Genomic DNA, 15,715 nt, shown 5'->3' with positions numbered 1-15,715 from the left:
GATATATTCTGTATAAGAAAATTATTCTCAATACATGAAAAATTACTTGAAAAGAGTAATTTTCTGAAAACTAATAGACTAAATTGAAACAATTTTAATATAGGAGGCAGCAACAGAAAGAGCACTGAATTACAAGACATAACAATGACATTTTATAAATGTCTATCCTATGCTACCTCTGTAATCTGGAGACACTGAGGAAGAATCTGAAGTTACCATGTATCAGCCAACATTTTTATATGCTCCATTTCACATAATCTGGCTTTTTTAAAAAAACTGAACCTGTGATTTCACTGGTGTAGGAAACTCTGTAAGGGAATCCCTCTACCAATACAGATGGGCACCTGGTCCCCAACCTATAGTTGGGACATTGAAAGGTGAAATGACTTGCCTAGTATGCGTAAGGGGACTTTAACCTTGGATCTTCCTGACTCAAAGGTCAGCTATCAGCTATGGAATGCCGCTTATCATAAGACTTAAAGTACTTAAATATGAAAATTATATTAATAATGTGATATATTAAAGTTTCTATGGAAGAGAATAATTTTATACCTAAAGAATTAATTTCATTTTTCTTTTAACACACAAAAGGGAAAAAGCAGCAAAAATTTTACTCCAACAGGCACAGAAGGACCAAAGAAACCACACACACTAGCTTCCTATTCCTAATCATTTCCCCTCCCACTGGGATTGTATCTTCAAGTGACCCTGACCAATCAGGAATGCTACTACAAACTGTTGCTCCAGAACTCCTATTTGATACATCGTATTAAGCCACATTCCACAGAGCTAGGCTTCTTTACCTCGTTTGTGTCATAGAGTTGCCCTGTGCTCCTCCACAGTGAAGTTAATCAAACTATGGACCCATTCTCAGAATAATGTTTTTTCAAATGCATAAAATACTGAAACAGTTATAAAAAGTATTTTAAAACAAGCTTATAGAGCCCAGGTTAAGAAACTCTACTACAGAAATTCTACCAAACTATATGTTACGATAAATTATCCCTCCTCTCAAACAGACTGAATAAAACTCCTTTATAGACTGTTTAATCAAAGCGTTTTCCAGTTACAATTTTCTACTTCTTTTCTGGGTTCCCTCTGTAACCTTTCTCTTAACAATATAAACAGAATGCTTCAATGTAACTTGTGTTATATTATTTTTTCTGAACCTGTGAATCTTATTTTGAAATTATATGTAAATTTATTTTACTCCTACCTATAGTATTTTTAATCATGTGTTATAATTTACAATTACAGTAAAATTTTAATAAAGTTGTTACTAGCAAGTAACATAACTAACAAAAGAACAAAAGCTTTTAGTTATGTTGAGTTTTAGAAAGTCTTATTAGATTTTTTAAATACGTTTCAGAAGTTATTTCAATTACCCCTAATTTTAACATTTGTTCATAGTTTACCAAATAAAGTCTTTAAAAATGTGTATCAATTCAATAAAATAAAATATTAAAAGATCATACCAGATTCAAATAATCATTGTCTGTTAGAAGCTTAATGTATGCACCGCCACAATCCATACCATTCTGAAAATTTACTTCGTATCTGCGTAAGTGAAAAAGAAGAAATCATTAAAATGGTCACTTTATTCCTATTTATCAATATGAAGTCAAGAAAAGCACCCTACATGTCAGGTAAGTGACCTCAATGTAACTCCTACAATCTCTACAGCAAATGACCTTCCTGCCAAAATACAATTTGAGGCCGTGAAATACAAAACAAAAGTTGTCAATTCTCTCTCATACACAACACAGGAGAATCTTCAAGAGCAGCTGAAAAATATAAAGTTTTGATTGAGACAATGCCGTATGCCCGCAATATGCTCCAATAAAGCTTCAAGACAGAACTTCAAATATCCATGTAACTCAAATTCATACTCCAAAAGAGACAGGACCACAGACTTGTTTTCCTCATGATAGTCTGCTTTTCATCTCAGTAACAAAATATTTACTGCAATCTCCAGAACTCAGATCATCCAGATTACCTGTCTTCCAGTTAACCTAAACCTACAGTAGATGATTATTCAGTTAAACACTTCTATGAATAGTAACCTTTTTGAGTGTGTTTCACAATCTTTACATACCCAGACTTAGGGCAAAGCATAAATTAGAACGAGATTCTTCTCATGAATCTTCTGCTACTGTGTGTGCCTCTGCTAGTTATGCTCCTTCCTGATTAAAAAAGTAAATATGTCCTTAGGCAAGTCACTTAACCCTGCTTGCCTCATTTTCCTCATCTCTAAAATGAGGTGGAGAAGAACATGGCAAATCCCTCCTATATCTTTGTCAAGAAAATCCCAAATACAGTCACGGAGAGTCTGACACGACTGAAAAATTAGTGTAAAACAACAAAGCAAAAACAAGCCATAGTCAGAAGAGCAGCATCTAAATGAAGTTCCTAGCAACATGGGTAAAATAATCTGACCATGTTATTTCCCTAACAGGAATCTTCAGTCTGCCACTCTTCCCCATCCCCAGCTCAGCATTAAAGACCTTCACAATCTGGCTTCAGCTTAGCTTTGCGAGTTTACTATACATTCTTCCCCTTTACTTCTTTGAGCTCGACCGGCCTATTGGAGCTTCGTCAAAGTTAGCACTCTATCTCCTTTCTCTGTGCTTTCACAAAGGGTGTCATGCATGTTTACCTTCACCACTTAGGACACGCCAGTGTCCTTCAAGGCTTACTTTATATGCCCCCTACTACAGAAGGCCTTTCTTGAGCCCACTAATTGCGCTCTCTTCCCCCTCAAGTAATCATTACTCTATTTTATATGATTACATGTTACATTCTTCCACTCAAATGTGAGTTACTGGAAGGCAGGAATTTTGTTTCATTTTTGTACATGCTAGTGTCTAACGGATGAGGAACAGGAGGACTCATGTAGCCTTGAGGCCACAGGTTCCCCACTCCTGGCAGCACATAGATTAACATAAGATTGGATTGAAAATAGCCTTTAAAATGATTAGGTTTAAGTTAAAATATCTGTGCAATAATAATTTCTTTAAAGAAAAGTTGGTAGAACCCACACGTACAAAAATACTTATAGCAGCTCTTTTTGTGGTGGTAAAGAATTGGAAATTGAGAGGATGCCCATCAACTAGGGAATGACTGAACAAGTTGTGGTATATGAATGTAATGGAATACTATTGTGCTATATAAGAAATGATGAGCAGGTAGACTTCAGAAAAACCTGGAAAGACTTGTATGGACTGATGCTGAGTGAAGTGAGCAGAACCAGGAGAACATTGTACGCAGTTAACAGCCACGTTATACAATGACTAATAATGATAAACTTAACCCTTCTCAGTAATACAAGGATCTAAGACATCTCCAAAGGCCTCATGATAAAAAATGCTATACACAAAGAAGAAAGAACTATGGAATTTGAATGCAGATCGAAGCATACTATTTGCTATTTCTTTTTCTTCTATTGTGTTTTGTTTCCTCCTGTTGGTTCTAATTCTTACTTACAACATCATTAATGTGAAAATATGTAACCATATCAGATTATGCACTGTCTTGGGGAGGGAAGCGGGAGGGAGGGGGAGAAAAATTTAAAACTCAAAAGCTTATGGAAGTGATTGTTGACAATTCAAAATAAATTAATAAAAAAAAAGTTGGTATATAAATCAATGGCTTTCTTACAGATAACCTCTTACTACCCTCTGATATACATTAAAATGTCTTGAAGCCAATTAAGCCCATTTGACTTAATCATCTCCTCAATGGAAAAGACAAAACAAATATTCACTATCTCCTTTAAATCAACTCTTCTCTAAGCCATGACTTTCCAATCTTTACATCTAGTACTGTTAGCAGGAATTTGCTCGCTTTTCAGGCACTGATTTGTGTTAAGATAATTATGAATGCTACTAATTTCACTGTTTCATCCCTTGGCTTTTCTCTGATGAACTGGAAAAAAAAACTATGAACACAAATTTTTGTTGCTTTTCTTTCAACTCTGTTATTTAAATTTTGTAGTAAAAAGCATAACTCCTAGAAGCCTATAAAATTCTAAATATGGTGGTAGGAGTAACCTTGAGACAGAAGATGAGAGAAAAGAAACTGAATTTTCAAGATGATAAAATCTTATTGATAAGCTAAACTATTTTCAGTTCACAACTGTATTCTTTTAAAGCCTACCTAAAAATGAACTTACATGCATACATAGATGGGTCACAACTGTATAAAAACATGCAAAATTAGTAATGATCAGAAGAGAATCTGTAGTGTTGTAAACAGTTTAAAGTTTAATGTTTGCTTGATGTTTTTATTTCTGTCAAACTGCTAAAGTCCATAAATGAAAATAAAAATTTCTATCTATAACTGTTTATTTTTGATCAAGACACTAAAAGTTTCAGTTAAATTAAAAAGACTAATATTTAAAGTAGCTTTATTTTTTTGGTAATAATTCTTTTATACAGCCTTTAAATTTTCACTAATAGTTGACTGGCAAACAATAAGTCACCATTTAATTTGACTACTATCTTAAGAACACAAGAACTTAAGCTAGCATTTTAACCAAAAATAAAGCATGAGAGTGGAGAGAGCCCTAGAATTTAGAATCAGCATGTTCAAGAAGTGCTCTGACACTAATTTGTTGTGTGAACTTTTCATTTAACTACTAAGCTTCAGTTTCTTTGCCCATAAAAATGGGGATAACATCCTTTATAACATCTGCCTCACAGGACTGTTGTGAGGAAAACACATATCACAATATACTTAGTGTTATTTTCAAATAACAAATTTTATATAGCAATTTTTATACAGCAAATTTAGGTTGCATTACTTTGTTACAAAGAATTAAACATATTTAAATGTGTAACAAATTAATGCATCAGCTATTTCATACCTAACTGGTTTCACACTCAATAGGATAGTGAATTTCTACAAGGTAGGCAAGTCTGCCAAGGAAAGTTAGTACTCTTGCCTAAAATCTAAATATATCTATTAAGTATTTCAAATTCACAAAATTAGAAGTTCTGAGAAAGCAGCCACAAAACTTACTGAACTATCAAAGGTTTATCTGCAAAAATAAATGGTTTTGCTAATTGAGCTGATATTGCATGATGCTTTGCTTGTGATTTCAAAACTAGTCCTCTGTCACCAGGCACTCTATTTTCTTTCAAATCTTCTATTTCCCATCTTCCTAAAAGTGGAAAAAAAAAGGACAATGAAAAAAATTTTATGGAAGAAAAATCAAGCGCACATATATATACTAATAATTATAACATCTATGTTAGTCAAGAAAATATACAAGTATCTTTTGCTTTGAGAAGGCAACTCACTATATTAAAACTGGTTTATTCAACCAAAATATTCTTTTAAGTGGCATTTTTGAATATTTCCATGCAATGATTATCATGTTTTTAACTGACGGTACCTGTAGGGACCTACAAAATCTGAAGTAGTAGGATGTGGGGATTAAATTATGTTCAATATATATTGTCTTCAAGTCACACTGCACCGTGATCATCAAGCAGTATCACTGATTTTCTAGCTGGCTTCCTCCCTTTACTGTACCTAATTCTCCTTTTGCTGTACCTAATTAACTATTTATTAGCTGTAATCTCTTACAAAGTATCCTCAGATTCTTTTTTGTTTAGCCTAATCTCTAGTTTGGACTTGACCTTTTACGTCTTCCCTCTTTTCTTTACTCCCTCAGCATTTTTAAGTGCCTTTTTAACTTTGGCAATTAGACAAGTATATTTTTAACAGCCTGATATTTTTGAGCCTTGGTCCATTATTTATCCAAGGATTCCAATACTCTAAATGTTGAAAATTTTATTATCACTATTGTTATTATTCTCTTCTCTCATAAACATTGTCCAAGAGCTTTTAAGCCTGTATTTTTCTCTATTCCAAATAAAATACCTTTTAAAAAAAATAATAAACCCAGTGGGCTATATATTTTCTGTATCTCTCAGTAATTATGATAGCAAAGAAATGGTGTACTATAGAAAAACACCTGTGGAAAAACTGCCTTTTACTAACATGACAAAACAAGAAAATGAAAAATGTTGGAGAAGATGTGGAAAAATGGAACATTAATGTATTGTTGGTGGAGTTGCGAACCAATCCATCCATTCTGGAGAGCAATTTGGAACTATGCCCAAAGGGTTACAAAACTGTGCACACCCTTTGACCCACCAATACTACTTCTTGGGCTGTATCCCAAGGAGATCATAAAAATGGGAAAAGGACCCACATGTAACAAAAATATTTATAGCAACTCTTTCTATGGAGGCAAAAATTGGAAATTGAGAGGATGCCCATCAATTGGGGAATGGCTGAACAAGTTGTGGTATATGAATGTAATGGAATACTATTGTGCTATAAGAAATGATGAATAGGCTGACTTCAGAAAAACCGGGAAAGACTTATATGAACTGACACTGACTCAAGTAAGCAGAACCAGAACACTGTACACAGTAACAGCCACACTGTGCGATGACTAATTTTCACAGACTTGGCTCTTCTCAGCAACGCAAGGATCTAAGACAACTCCAAAAGACTCATGATGAAAAATGCTATCTACATCCGGGGAAAGAACTATGGAGTCTGAATGCGGATTGAAGCATACTATATGCTCTTTTGTTGTTGTTTTCTTCCTGTTTCTTTTTTCTCATGGTTCCTCTCATTGGTATTAATTCTTCTTTAGAACATGACTAATGTGAAAATATGTTTACTATGAATGTATATGTAGAACCTATATCAGATTACATGCCATCTTGGGGAGAGGGGAGGTAAGGGAGCGGGAGAAAATTTAAAACTCAAAAGCTTATGGAAGTGGATGTTGAAAACTAAAAATAAATAAATTTATAAAAAATTTTTAAAAAAGGAAAACTGCCTTTTATTGTTGCCATTATGGACAAATGATACATGACTATTCAATTCGTTCTGATATTTTTATAGAGATAAGAAATTAGGAAAGTATAGGGTAAGGAGTTACTTCTCAAGTGCCTTTTTCGTTAAAATCACTGAGTGCCTTGATCATTCTTTTAGATTTCCCTTTGGGACTGCAGTTAAGAAGTCTGAAAATAGTTGCAAGGCCTGCTACATGGTGACTTTTTTGGCTTAATCTTTCACCTTTTTTTCTTACTGACATATGAACTTGGTAACACTTTTTTTTCAACTGAGTAATTACAGTAAAAACTAAGTAATTTTACATAACAAATTTCTTTAGTTCTTCCTCTACCACCAGGATGTTAAATTTAAGTCTTCTGTGATCACTAAGAGAGTAGTCTTCTTTCACTGAGTAATCACCCCATCTTGTGGACTTTTAGGATAGCGTGGCTATAGATTTTTAAAATCATATTGAGTTTACAAACCATAAGCAATAAATCGAATTTATCAACTAGGAAACAGGCATCAGACAGATACAACTCTAGAAAACTTTGAGTGGGCAAAACGAAATCAAATTGAGGAATAATTCTGGCCGTTGGACTGAAAGATTCCCTGCCCCATGGTATATATTAACTATCTATTGATCAAAATATTTAACCGATCAGGAAACCTTATTCCCAGACTAATTATACAGAATTTCACAGGGCATTAATTTAGTAAATCCAATGGTTCTCAATGTTACTCATAAAAACTTGGCTTATGGCTAAATTTAAAATATTATGATATTTCAAAACAAAACTTCAATGATGTCACAACAAAAACAGTATTATATTTCCAATTATAATTTAATACACTTTTGGTGGCAACTAGAAACAAATGAGATAGGAACCTTGAATAACCTTTTACCTCAATCCTTAGATAGCTGGTCATTCAAAGAGAAAAAATGTTAATATATAAAAGTTGAACTTTAAATATGATTGGATGCAATCAGAGGGTTCCCTAATTCATTCTTGGAGTTTTGATTAATAGTACTGAGCCAGGAAAAAATGCCACTTACTAGTATGTGAATGTCAAAAACTTCTTAAGCTCTGAAATGGGTAACAGGAAAGGAAAAAGTAAAGGGGTGAGAAGATTTTTATTATTTTAATAACTTTTTAAAGTTTGTAGACTAGTGTTTTTGTTTCTATTTTATGCAAAGGACACTAATAGAAAAGGATGAAGAGTCTTGTTTGATAACTTAACTAAGAAATAGTACAGAAGCAGATTACTAAGGTATCATAAGACAAAGTACTCCTGCTGCCTGTTATACTAATCTATCAATGGGAGAGCTAGAAGATAAATCCACAGACTGAAGATGACCACTGTATTCTTTTCCTCTCCTATTCTGCTGAGTCACATGTTCATACAGAGACCTTAAAAGGATGTAAGTTTTGTAAACATATAATAGTTCTTTTAATGTACACATATACATTTTTAAAATTTGCTAAGTTCTTACGTGTAGCCAGAAATTCAAATCACCGAAAACCTTTACATGATGTTTCTACTCCACAAGGTAGAACACACTAATTTTTATTTAATGACAAAACGTACAGCAAATTAACTTTTTTCTGACTCCTCCCAGTGGTTACCCCCTTTGTTCTTCCTTTTCCCTGAAATACAACATTGCTACCCTAAGATTTCTGGCTGATTTATCAAGTACTAGCAGCGTTTTACCTTAAAAGAAGAGCTGCTCAAAAGCAATTCAAGGGTGTTTCGAATCAAAATATGGATGCCTGGGTTCAAATCCTGGCTCTACAATTAAGCTTTCATATATAAGTCTCCTTATAAGACTGTTGTGGGAAAAGCTTGTAAAACTTAAATCTCTATGTCAAAGTGAATAATAATTAGATGACTTAAGTTTTAAATTACCTGGAGCAGTGGCAAATGTCTTTACACTTCCTATGAATAGTTAATGCTGATCTATTTTAAACATAACAATCCTGATAACCTACTTCTATACTTTATGGAGCTCTTTTCACACCACGTACACTATGAGAGATGCAACATAAGCATCATGATTTTTTTCTGTTTTATAGAGGGTGAAAATGAAGATGAAAGAGGTAAGTAACTTGCTCCAGGTCGCACAGCTTGAAAGTGACTGAGACAGGGTTTGATTCCTGGTCTCTTTATTCCAAAGGCAGGTTTTACTGCCACACTGCTACCCCTTCACTGATAAGTGTACATCATACAAGTGTATCTTCCAAAAACTTAAAATTAATTTTGTTTAAGTTTCTTTAAAGACTACTGGCAAATTCCACCAAAAATGTAATTGAGTCAAATATACTAAACAGATCACAAAATGTGGCTTAAATATATATGTATTTAAGGAGTTTACCATCATATTTAGCAATGTTCTCATCAGTATCTTCTTTCCTTGCTTTGGATAATACCCACCTGTAAACAATTAGTATTTTTTTTAATGAATGGCACATGTATTCATCAGCTTTTCAGATAGTTTAGAAAAAGACAAATGAGTAAATTCCAAAGAAACTGTATTTTATATAAAAAAAACCTAATAAGGTTCACTTTACACTGAAAATACTATAAATTATTTATTATTTCTAAAAGTAACTGTGAACTTAACTTGAAATAAAACCAAAGAAACACCTACAACTATTTAAATTTAAAACATTTCTCAGACATATATCAATGACAAGTTATTTACATACTTTCTCTGAATCTCAGCCTTTGGTCATTCATCTTTATGTTTTAAAGTATATTTTTCTTTTTATAGTTGGTCATTATCTTTAGACACAACTTTGTTTCATATTATTTAACATGAGTTTTCCCAAATTCCTTTTTCTCCATGATATTTATTAATATCATTACTTAGCACTGGGCCTGAAGTCAGGAAGACCAGAGTTCAAATCCAGCCTCAGACACATACCAGCTTAACCTTCTGTTTGCTTCTATTTCTTCATCTGTAAAATGGTGATAATAACAACACCTACCTCCCAGGGTTGTTTTGAGGATCAAATGAGATTATAATTACAAGGTGACTGGCACATGGTAAGTAAGCACTATACAAATTTAAGCTATTATTATTATATCATATATCATTATATGACATTTATTCAGCATTTTAACAATTGCTCAATTCAACAAATATTTATTAAAGCATCTACTTTGTGTGAGTAATTGTTTTCTTGCACTTGGGATAAAGGCAAACTCCACAGTCCCTAGATTCAACCAACAAGCATGCCTACTATTATGTACCACACGTTGTGCCAAGTATAGCGGTGCTTAAGGAACTGTACAGAACACTGACAACTGGGAGTACTAGGAAAGATTTCACAGAAGAGGTAGCCTCTGAATTGAGCCTAAATAGAAGGTAGAGATTCTGAAAAGCCATGTTGAGAAGGGAGTGCATTCCAGGCATGGATATAGGTTGTACAAATTAAACACAGATGAGAGAAGTCAAGTTCAAGAACGAGTAGCTGAGTTTGGCTGAAATGTAGAGGCTCTGAAGGAGAGCAATAAAAAATAAATCTAGAAAAGTAAGCTAGAGCCAAAAACTGAAGGAAAGCCAAAGAGGAATATTATCTGATATGTGTCTTAGGAAGATTATTTGGGGAATTTGTGGAGTATGACTTAGAGAAGGGAGAGAAAGGAGGGAGACTTTATTACAACACATTTATTACAATGCCCCATCTGAGAAGTAATCAAAGTCTGAATTAGGATGGTGGTAGTATGTCAGTCAAGAAAAGTCAGATGAGAGATGTAAGACATTTAGATTTTTTGGTCTCAATTATAAGTAATGCTGTTACATATGTATATAAATACATGCACAAACATCTCTTTCTACTGAGGAAATCAAATTTATATTGTCTCCATTTTTGTAACTGATTTTGTTCTGGATCACTGCTGACATTTTGTATACTACCTAAATCATGCTGAGTTAAGTTCAAAAATTCATCTTTCTTCTCTAAGTTAATTAAATTTAGAAGTTCAGCTTTCCTGCTAATCAGTGTTCTATTCATGTCAAGGAAATCTGTTATCCTTGAAGGATGCAGGTGGGTACCAGCCAGAGAGTCTAGTCTGTTATCTCTGCAACATTGGCTATCCTTCAAGAAAGTCTGGTCTGTTATCACTGTGATACTTGCCATGAAGGTGGATACCACCAATCACATTGTCCCCCACACCCATGATGCTTAAGATTTTGTAACCAATCATGTTTTTCCCATCTATGATGCTTCTGCCTTCTACTTTTTGGATGCTCCTCCATTTGTTTATAAAAAAATTATTTATCTGCTTTCATTTGGGGTCTTTCTTTTGCTTGTTATAGAACTTTTTTTTATTGAAAAAAGAACCCTTTTATGGATAACTGCTAGCCTTACTAATAAATGCAGACCTTTGAGCCTTGATTTACTTTGATTTCAATTGTCACTTTCTAACTGAAGATACGTCTCTTTTTCTTTTTGGGGCATATCATCAATAATAGGATTATTGGGTTAAAAGTTAAGAATTTTTTGTGATTAGTGTGTTTACTATTTAAAAAGATACTGCCAACTGGCAATTTCATCCACAATGAAGGATTGTACTGATTTCTCCAAAATACCATGACTAATTGAGCTTTGTCCTTTTATGTTACTTTTGCCAATCTGATGTAAAGGGGGTATAAAGTGGCACTTCAAAGTTATTTAAATTATGCATTTCCTTAATGATTAGCAAGGCTGAACATTTTTTTAAGTAATTGTTCATTTTTTCAAGTGACTGTTCGTAACACATACATCCATTCTTCTTTGTAAATTGCCTTTTCATATCCTTTTATCATTTATCTAATGGCTAGGTTATTTACCTAAAATATTTACAGCATTTTAAAACATTTTAGACAATTTACATTTGTATGTCTAATTTGTTACAAATATTTTCCCAATCTCATATTTTTATCTTGATTATGTGGGGGGTTTTGGTGTAAATATAATTTTATTACAAAATCTACTTTTTCACTATCATTTAATAGTTTAAAAACATATCTGTTAAATGAAACTAAGATAAAGGCAATATTACATTTTCCCTAATATATTATTTAATATATAATCCATTAGGAATTTATTGTGGTATGTGACACAAAGATCTCCATTTATTTTACTCCATATTACAAGTTTTTCCAACATTCCTTACATAAAGTATCCTTTTCCGCAGATATTATTATTATCCATAAGTTTATCAAATATTTATCTTTTATGTGCTTTTGGTTCTATTTCTACATTGCTATTCTGTCCCACTGGCTTATTTTTCTATATTTTACACAATAAAAAATAATTTTAAGAACAGTGCTTTTATGTAATAAATTCTGAAAGAGCTAGTCCACTTTCATTTGAAATTTTCCCTACCTTCAAAGTAATTACTTCGATATTCCTAATAGCTTGTTTTCCATACATATTTTACTATAATTTTATTAAGTTCTATACAGAACCCCAATGATAATTTTTTTTCTTACTTGTAATACAGTATGATTTAGGGATTATTGTCATTTTTGCTATACTCATCCCACCCATCCATGAATACTGAGTTTCCTTCCACTTCAATCTTTTATTTCTGGCCTTTATAGGTAATGTGCATGTATAGTTAATATCAAGATATTTAATGGTTTGTGTGTGTGGTTTTTTTTAAAGGTTTCTCTTTTTAGAATATTCACATGGTCTATATTAAGAAACTGTAAGAATGTAAATGTTATATAGATTTACCATGTATACTGCAATTCTGTTGAATTCATGTTACATTTCAATATTTTGTTGAAGCTAAAGAATTTTATAAGTAATTATATAATTCAATATAATTGGTCTTCTTTACTTCCTAGGGCATTTCCTCCGTCTTCTCTCTCTTACAACTGGAGCATTTCTAGTACTATGTCAAATCAGAGCAGTTAGAGTGGACACTTTTGTTTTCTACCTGTTTTTATCCGAAATCTGGTATTTGTCCATTGTAGGTAAGGATAACTAAAAAAATCCCTCTAGTCCTTGCTTTTTAAAAATAAGTTAAAATATTTTAAGTGATTATTACTATATATGAATCTTAACTTTTATCAAAAGCCTTTTCTCCACTTATTGAGCACTTACATAGATGAGATCACAGATGAGTTAACATTCAATTCAACATTTTTTTATGAAGTATCTACAAAGCACAAGGCACCCTGCTTGGTGTTAGGGCTACAAAGATAAAACAAAAAGTCCCAGCCCTCAAGATGCTTACAAGGAGGTTGAGAGACAGATATTTATAAAGATAAGTAAGATATCATTAATAACTAGAGAAATCAGGAAAGGTTTCAAGTAGGAGGCATAGTTCAGTGATGTCCAACTCTTCATGACCCTGATTTGGGATTTTCTTGGCAAAGATACTGGAACAGTTTGCCATTGGTTTAACAGCTCATTTTACAGACAAGGAAAGTGAGGCAAACAGGGTTAAATGACTTGCCCAGGGTCACACAACTAGTAAGTGTCTGAGGCAGGATTTGAACACAGGAAGACTCATCTTCCTGACTCCAGGGCCTATCCACTGTACTGTCCCTAGTGGTAGGAAGCATTTGGTTAATAAGCCTGGAAAAAAAAGCTAAGAGTGATTTAGTTTATCAATTCCTATTCCCCTAAGAAGACAACAGAAGAAACCTTAAAAGAAGGGGTAAAAAGATCACAGATTTACAGCTAGTTGAGACTCTGGAGATATGACTGAAGTACAAAAGGGAAGGGGTCACTATATTTCACAGAAACTTGTCAGGTACCTGAAAGGTTTATATTTCTGTAAAGGTCTGTATTAAAAGCAGTTTTCAATGGTCTAAAATCCCTTAATTTAAAACATTAAGGGGCCACTAGATGATGCAGTGGATAGAGTACTGGCCCTGGAGTCAGGAGGACTTGAGTTCAAATCTGACCTCAGACATATAACCCAAATCACTTAACCCAGCAAAAAACCATCAAGTAAAATATCTTTTCCTAATTCGCTATAAACTTACCCAGTCAGTATTCCATTATCAAAGGTTTCTGTGAAATATACTTCTCCTATAGGTTGCGGTGTCTTGTATTTAACCTAAAAGACATGTTACACATAGGTCTAAATAAAAAGAAAGCTTTTGAAAAGAACTTATGTTTATGGGGCAGTTTGTAAGGAGGACCTGAGTTCAAATCCGGCCTCAAACACTTACTAAGTGTGTGACCCTGCGCAAGCCACTTAACCCCCATTGCCTCAAAAAAACTGACAACTCACAGTGATGAAACTTGAAGAAAATAATTGCTAGAAACATTCAACTTCTGGGTCTTCCTCTATGTAAGCACTGTGTAATTTTGTTGATATATTATTTTTCCTATCAATGAGGAGACTAGCTTTAGATTTTAGGGAAAGACTATAGCTTAATTAAGCAACACTGTAACTTGAGTGGAAAAAATTTCCAGTTCCCATAGGAGAAAGATATTATCAGTGAACAAGCAAGATTCTACATGCTTATTAGCAGGATTATGATTACAGCTATGGTATATGATTCAGTCTACCCCTAGCTTACTGAAATATATCTGCTTAGGAGGATTCTTTTTCTTCTAAAAAAAATTGTGAGGGTCATTTTAGTGGTATGGGAAACAGGAATGACACTGAAAGTAGTAAGATTTTTTTTCTAGTAGGCCTTTCCTAAGAATATACCGGCTTTCTCTTACTCTACATCTTACTGACATTTTGGACTTCTCCACTTTAAAAAAAAAAGCATGTATTAAGACAGCCTGGTTTAATCTGGCTCTATGGGTAGAAAATTCCTGCCTAAAGCTTTCTTCATGCATGAATATGTAATTCAGGACCACAGACAGTCACCAGTTTCTTTGGTGTAATTCTCTAACGCAGAGGTGTCAAACACCAGGCATGCAGCCTATACTTCTGAATGTTGCTCAAAACCGATTAAAATACAACTGGGAAATATTGAACAAAATAAATAAGAAGACAATAGAACCTAATGTTAATATGTAGTTTTCTAAGTCAATATGCTACACTGCCCAGAGGGATCCTGAAGTACAGTTTCTAGCTGAGTTTCACACCATGGCTCTAGAGGATTACTTAATAGCTGTGACTAAACCAGTTACTTGGACAATAATAAATAAGTGCGCCGGCTTTCTGTAGATTCTAAAATTCTGTATTTAATGAGAGGAATAACAAGGAAAACAAAATCAAAATATACCATGAGCCCCAATGGGAAAACAAAAGAGATGCCTTCAGGGAGCTTACAATTTAGCTGAGGCAACAACACTCAAGAATGTGTACACTTGCATCTCTCTGCAAGTATAAAATCCAAACATGAAACAATGAGTTTATACAAATTATGTATTACTCCTGAGCACATACCAAATTTTAATGAGTGTTCATATTTCAACATCACCTTATTTTTCACTAGATAAATGTTTTTCTTGGAGAAAGAAAAGTGCTTTTTTTCTCTGCAACAGATAAGAAATTACAACATTTTCTTTTTTGTTGGAGGAGGACTCTATAGTTTAGAAGCCCTAGAAATAGTAAAGTTTAAAACCATTCTCAAAGTAATTTGTTTAACCTAGTCACAAGGTCCTATTTTGATGTTTTCTTTGTAAAAATTAACATTCTTCAAATCACTTGAAAAAAAAGCAATACCCTGCTAGGTACCATATACAAAAGAGAACAAAACAATTCCTGTTGATAGGTTAACAATCTAGACAACCTGGTCATAAGTATGTTGACATGAGTAAGTCCATTCAGAGATCATGGACTTGTAGATCTAGTAAGAACTTCAGGGATTAATCACATATATGAGTTAAGGTAAAAAAAAAAGATAACTGCACATTTTATAATTAAATTTCATTGCACAGTAATC

The 15,715-nt window shown here is 33.4% G+C and overlaps 1 protein-coding gene across 1 annotated transcript in view; it reads right to left on the bottom strand.

Annotated features, from left to right (window-relative positions):
- The window catches only part of CLGN (calmegin), a 72,822-nt gene that overhangs the window by 33,119 nt on the left and 23,988 nt on the right, over positions 1-15,715 (bottom strand). Inside the window, 4 exon segments of the mRNA XM_020989860.2 lie at positions 1,476-1,557; positions 5,020-5,161; positions 9,233-9,291; positions 13,850-13,923. Of these exon segments, the coding sequence (XP_020845519.1) occupies positions 1,476-1,557; positions 5,020-5,161; positions 9,233-9,291; positions 13,850-13,923 (357 nt within the window).

The sequence above is a fragment of the Phascolarctos cinereus genome, unplaced genomic scaffold (genome assembly GCF_003287225.1).
Source record: "Phascolarctos cinereus isolate Bilbo 61053 unplaced genomic scaffold, phaCin_HiC Scaffold_9;HRSCAF=440, whole genome shotgun sequence".
In the NCBI taxonomy this organism is placed as follows: domain Eukaryota; kingdom Metazoa; phylum Chordata; class Mammalia; order Diprotodontia; family Phascolarctidae; genus Phascolarctos; species Phascolarctos cinereus.
The sequence above is the reverse complement of the archived record's forward strand: the minus strand, read 5'-3'. Positions and strand labels throughout refer to the sequence as shown.